The 6,383-nt window shown below is 41.2% G+C and overlaps 1 protein-coding gene across 1 annotated transcript; it reads right to left on the reverse strand.

Annotated features, from left to right (window-relative positions):
* Window positions 1–3,847: 3,847 nt before the first annotated feature.
* Window positions 3,848–6,026, reverse strand: LOC122042907 (ABC transporter G family member 23-like). The gene is made up of 2 exons (XM_042603301.1): window positions 5,144–6,026; window positions 3,848–5,041 (listed from the first exon to the last, which is right to left on the reverse strand). Exons 1-2 carry the CDS (start codon window positions 5,999–6,001, stop codon window positions 3,971–3,973), a joined length of 1,929 nt encoding a protein of 642 aa, XP_042459235.1. The 5' UTR covers window positions 6,002–6,026; the 3' UTR covers window positions 3,848–3,970.
* Between the last annotated feature and the right edge of the window lie 357 nt (window positions 6,027–6,383).

Below are 6,383 nucleotides of genomic sequence, written 5' to 3' on the forward strand. Positions count from 1 at the left end.
ACCCAAGTGACAAGAAAGTCGAGATCCGACCAAACCTTTCTGTGTCTATTATCTTGTATAACTTGGTCCCTTTATCCTTGATATTTAGGTTGATTAATGAGGCATAGACTGTGTCATCCTCTTATCAACCTTTGTGTTTCTTGATATCTAAGTAGACACACTCAATAAAATAAGCTCAATATCTCATATTGACTCATTTGTGCATGGTCATGCTTTCTTGTGTCCTACTAATCAAGGGGCCCACGGATATCGCTTCCGTCATATGGAAGGGATAGATCTCATCTACATCACTCACATCCCTCCGCATAATTCATTGCATACCCAGTGATCGACTTTATTGTCCACCTTGTTACAGGTGACGTTTGCCGATACCAAAGTACACAACTTCTTATGTAGGGAACCGTAGTGACTTCAGGTTAAAGGACTATTCATACCAATAGTCACATGAGAATGTTTATGACACTCATATAACGATCCATGAAACACTCTCATGGCGGGTCATTCAATATATATTCTCTAATATATACACATGTGTCAACCTGATATCTCATATCCATGACTTGTGAGATCAAGTCATCCGTTGACCTACATGCTAGTCTCAGCGCATTAATATTCTCCTTTGTATATTAATGCTTTACTAGGAATAGTTAAGAGTAGTGTTCTCTATAATATCTCACTATCAATTCAACCAATTGATATATTATAGATAAGAATCTACTACTCAAGGACATTATTATACTTATTCAATTGGCACTGAACTGAAATAAATATAATAACCAACTTTGCCTTTTTATTAATAATGATATATAATACAATAATGTGCCCTTTACAATCATCTCATAATTGGTACTAGGGCTAATACTAACAAATTCAATGGGTTGAAATCTCTCATTTTACAAGAAAATTCATATGCAAGGTATATTCATTGTTTTTCTCACCAATTACAGTTAGTTATTATTGTTGTTACCAAGAGTAATCTCAATACGATGAGAGCATCATGTAAAAAGAGAGATTAACTTAGGCAAATTGAACATGATAGGATTGTTGCAATATTAGAGGGTGGAGATATTAGTATGGGAAGTGGCAAAAATCAAGAAACTAATTTAGTAAGGTTAGGAAATACTCGTTGGAGATCACACTACTTGACATTAGCTCGTATATTATCTATGTGGCCTTCGGTGATATAAGTGTTAGAGAATATTTGTGATGATTCTAGTTCTTTTGATAGTAGAGGCATAGGCGGAGCCAACACAGGCCCAGTGTGGGCAGCTGCCCACACTGAGCCAGGACCCACTTAAAAAATATTATTAGGAAAAAAAATAGATGATGTAGATTGAAAAAAGAAAAAAAAAAGAAAAAACATTTGTTCATTTTGCAATATTTGATGCATGTTAATTATATTTTTTTGCAATCCCAAATTCTTTATAAAATTTCATTGCACTTCAAATACATTATTGCACAAAAACATTAATTTTTTACATTTTTTTCTGTTGTTGGACCTAGGCACCGAAACCACCCTTAATTTTATGATTCTCTCCTCTAGTATTTGTTTTTTCCTAAGTAAACAGCATAACAAGCATATGCAGTATGCCGAAAGCAAGATACATATTGATACACTTCTTTTCTTGTTGTGTTTTCCATACAAGTATAAGAAAAAAATTAGGCAGATGATGTCAAAAAAAAAAGGCAGATGATGCAAAAAAAAAAAAAATAGCAAGATACACGACGACATGACTTGTAAAGCGGAGAGCTTTAGTTGCTTCACTACTGTTGGGCTACTGTCGGAACTAGATGAGGCACCCTCCGTAACATGTCCGTCAGCAGTAGCTGCAATTGCCTACACTAAACCAATATCCTAGCTCGCCCCTGAGTAGAGGGATTGTCAAAAGTTTGATTCAGAAAATGGAGAATTATGAGTTTATTTTCATGTTGCACTTGATGAAGATGATATTGGGAATGACATATAAGTTGCCACTTATCTTAAACAAAATGATCAAAATATTATCCAAGCCATAAGTTTGATTGAGAGTGTGAAAAATCAATTTCAAATATTTAGGGAAGAAGGATGGTATACAATTATAGATAAAGTCAACACATTTTGTGAGTTGAATGAGATCTCGATGTCGGATCTGAAAGACAATTATTTGATTGATGGTCGTAGTATGCGTAGAAGGTAAGTCATCACCAATTTGCATTATTATTGTGTGAAGATTTTCTATTAGGTATTATTTCTAAAAAAATTATTTTATGATTATTATATTCGTCAATAAGATTTTCTTTTCTTATTAATTATTAGTTTTGCAACTTAAATGTTAGGTTATTGATTTACTTACACAAGAGATGAATACTCGTTTTTCAGAAGTTAGCACAAATTGCTTAGTTGTGTAGTATGTCTTCATCCAAGGAATTATTTTTCTGAATTCAATGTTCAGAAAGTAGTTCGACTTTGTGATTTATAGCATGAGGACTTCTTAACAAATGATTATCTAGTTATTAAACAACAACTTCAGAATTTCATTCATAATATATGGCAGGATCCAAATTTTTCTGAAATTGAATATTTGAGAAGTTTTACTCAGAAAATTATTGAAACTCTAAAAAAATCAAGCTTATCCATTGGTTTATCGTCTGATTGAGATGGCATTAGTTTTTCCAGTTGCGACTGCTTCTGTTGAAAGAGTATTTTTTGTGATGAACACGATAAAGACTAATTTATGTAAAAGAATGGAAGACGAGTGCATGGACGATAGTCTAGTCGTATACATTGAGAATGATATTTTTTCAACAATTAAAAATAATGATAACGTTTTCAAAAGATGAAAAGCCACAGGATGTAGTTGCCTCCTCTTTCTTATCCAATGGCCACCTAATATGTCACCAAGTGTTAACCAATACTTCAATAAGTAATAGTCTAATTGTAATTTTATAATTTTATAATTTTATAATTTAGTATTTTATCTTTTTATGATGTCAAATGGAACTTTTTGTTATTAAATATATTTATTATGTTGCAAAAAATATTTTGTTAGCTCTCGTTAAAATTTGTCTTTAGATCCACCCCTGAGGATAGGAAACCAAATATAGATTAGGTGTTCACATTCATTTGAGTAAAATCAAAGTCCTAGAATCACTTCCCCCTTCACTCACTTTCCTAACTCAACTCTCTTCTCTGCCTCTCCCTCAATTCTCTCATCAGCTCTCCTACTCTCTCGCTCAACTCTTTCAACTCTCCTTAGTTGTCCTAAGTTTGTTTGAGAACTCAACCTAAGTTTTCTAGATAACTAATTTTGTCATTCTAATTAGTACTTGATTCACAATACTCGTAAGATCAATATCTTTTTATTACTTGATGATATTTTCGTGCACCTATGGATTTATCACATCAATGGGTGCCCTTTTTATTTTTTAGCACTATTGTAGCAGTTATAACTAGCTGCTATAACGTGTAGAAATTATTTTATACCTGTTACAATGTGTAACACTTAATACAATATTGTTGTAATGTTGTAATAACTACTTAGTAGCTTCTATAACTTTTTTAAAGTTATTTTAATAAAGTTTAAATAATTTTGATTAAATTGGTAAAAAGTATTTTGATATAATAATGTATAAAAATATCAGATGGGATGTTTTTGACTTTTTTAACAGGATGTCATTTTGATTTATTATAAGTTGTGATGCCCGTATTATTTTTGCCTAAAATATAATTGAAGTATTTTAATGAATTAAAGTATTTGAATACATAAATGTGCTATAGTACGCATGCATGATCGCAACAATGACTAACATCAATGTTGATTAAATGAAAAATAGGGTAGTAGAAAAACCATATATAATGCTAAGCAGAAACAATAAAATAATGGAATCCATTAGAATTAGTTGAAATTGTTTGAACAAAGAACTCGACAAATATATAACAGATCAATTCTTGAAGATTTTAATTCACACAGGGCAATGCATGCACGATGAACTAGAGCAGAGTCCTGGAAGCCTTCCTGACCAGCAAAATCCAGCACATAACTCGGTAGATCAAGAAGAAGAAGCACATGACCCAGACGTCCGTCCATCTGGAGTCCTCGACCAGCCCTCTCGCCCTCAGCACATCCCCGCCGGTAAGCAAGCAGACACCTCCATGGCTACTGGAGAAGCATTTGTCCCTGGCGCTCCAGTACTCGTTGATGAGCAGGGAGTCCAATGGATACCTGTAGAGGGAGATGTAGTACATGAAGATCCAGTACTTGGGGATGCTCTCCTTGGGGATGAAGTAGCCGGAGAAGAGAAAGAAGACCCCCAGGGAAACGCAGATGAGGGAGTTTCCCAGTATGAAATCCGGCGAGATGGAGCTGAGGAAGAGCACCAGGGAGCTCGCCATTAAAACGATCAGCCACACCACCAAAACGAAGAAGGCGAATGCGGCGAGGGAAGGATTGAGCCCGACGAGCCAGTAAACAGGGATGGCGAAGAGCAGCGCCACCACGAAGAGGAAGGGGAGGAAGACGAGGGTGTTGGCCACGACGTACGAGGAGAGACGGTACGTGCTCCGCGTCACCTCGCGCATCAGCACGCGCCGCTCCTGGAGGAAGATGGGCAGCGCCTCGACCGTGGAGGAGAGGAGGAAGCTGAGGCTGAAGGCGAAGAGGCCCAGCCGCTCGGCGACGCCGGCGGCGTCCGGCTTCACGTGCAGGTACACGCTGCCGAGCCCCACGCCGCCGACCACGGCTTGCATGGTGCGCGCCAGGAACAGCTGCTTCGTTCTGTAGATGATCTTCCAGAATCGCCAGCTCAGCGTCCTGATCTCCTCCAGGCGGCTGCAGTAGTTGCTGTGAGATAGCAGCGTCTCTGCTTCTAACGTTGAATCTCGATTCAGCTTGCTGTTGTAGTATACCTCTGCCTCGGGAGGGAATGCAGAGGCGGCGCGGTAATCCTCTAGCTGCTGAGTGATCTCCATGGCGAATTCCAGAGGATTGAGTTGAGTTGGTATTGTGAACCCTAACATTGCGATCGTCTGAGTGAGAGACTCCAGGCTGCCATAGTGAGCCACCTATACTAAAGAGCAACTTTCATTGGATTAGTTTTAATTTCTTCGATCGATCGAAGTAGAGAATTTTTGACAATGGAGGATCGAGCGACGAGGTGTATATACCTTTCCGTGGGAGAGGAGCAAGAAGGTGGAGACGTGCTGAAGAATCCGATAGCCTGGCTGGTGGATGGTGAGGATGACGACCTGCCGCCTCGTCCGCGCCATCGCCGCCAGCAGCTGCACGACCTGCAGCGCCGACGCGCTGTCCAGCCCCGACGTCGGCTCGTCCAGCAGCAGTAACGGCGGGTCGTCTATCACGTCCACCCCGATGGCCACTCGCTTCCGCTCTCCCCCGGACACGCCCCGCCGCTCCTCGTCCCCGACGTAGCTGTCCGCCACCCGCTCCAGCCCCAGCTCTCTCACCAGCGCCTCCACCTTCTCCTCCCGCTCCGCCGCGCTCGCCCCCCGCAGCCGCAGCCGGGCGCTGAACGCCAGCGTCTCCCTCACGGTCAGAAGCGGCAGCAGGTTGTCCTCCTGGGTAACGAACCCGCACAGCTTCCGCAGGTGGACCGCGCTGGAAAGCTGCCGGCCGCCGAGGGAGATGGAGGCGGCGGCAGTGGAACTGGAGGCCCCAGCGCGGCCTGAGATGACGCGGAGGAGAGTGGATTTGCCGGCACCGCTTGGACCGACGACGGCGAGGAGCTCGGAGGAGGCGGCAGCGAAGGAGACAGATTTTAGAAGCGAGTGGCCGCTGCTGAGGCGGCGGCGGCGGCGGATGAAAGCGGAGGTGGCAGAGGGGAGGACGGTGTAGGATAAATCGGAGACGAGGAGTGCGGTGGTGGCGGTGGTGGTGGAGGAGGAGGAAAGGGGAGTGGAGGAGGAGTGAAATGAGGAGGAGGACGGGGAGAGTAGGGAGTTGTAGGAGGATGAACGGGAGTCGAGCTGGTCGAGGCCTGCCACTGCTACTGTTTGATCGTCCATAGTCAACTCACTGCGAATCCCAAAAGGAAACGCATGCAGAGCGATTATTAAGTAGGAAATGAGAAGCGCTGCAGATATTGTTAATTAATGGTGATCAGTCTGATGAAGTAGAGGAGAATAATTGCGTAATTGGAAGGAGGAGAGTTGGAACTAACATGGAATATATATCAAAGTGACTGACACTGTTTGCGTGTTGCTGGGGAATTAAGGTTTGGTAGCGTTAGGTCAGCAGAATGAAGAAATAGGATCAATCAAGTGGACAGATAGATGTTTAAGTAGATGGATAGAATGAAGAATGAAGAATGGGAATTGTTAATAAGTTAATTTTTTAAAAATATATATTAGGTATCTAATTCTTAGGATCTATTTAATTCTAAAATCG

Source organism: Zingiber officinale, chromosome 2A (genome assembly GCF_018446385.1).
Source record: "Zingiber officinale cultivar Zhangliang chromosome 2A, Zo_v1.1, whole genome shotgun sequence".
Classification (NCBI taxonomy): Eukaryota; Viridiplantae; Streptophyta; class Magnoliopsida; order Zingiberales; family Zingiberaceae; genus Zingiber; species Zingiber officinale.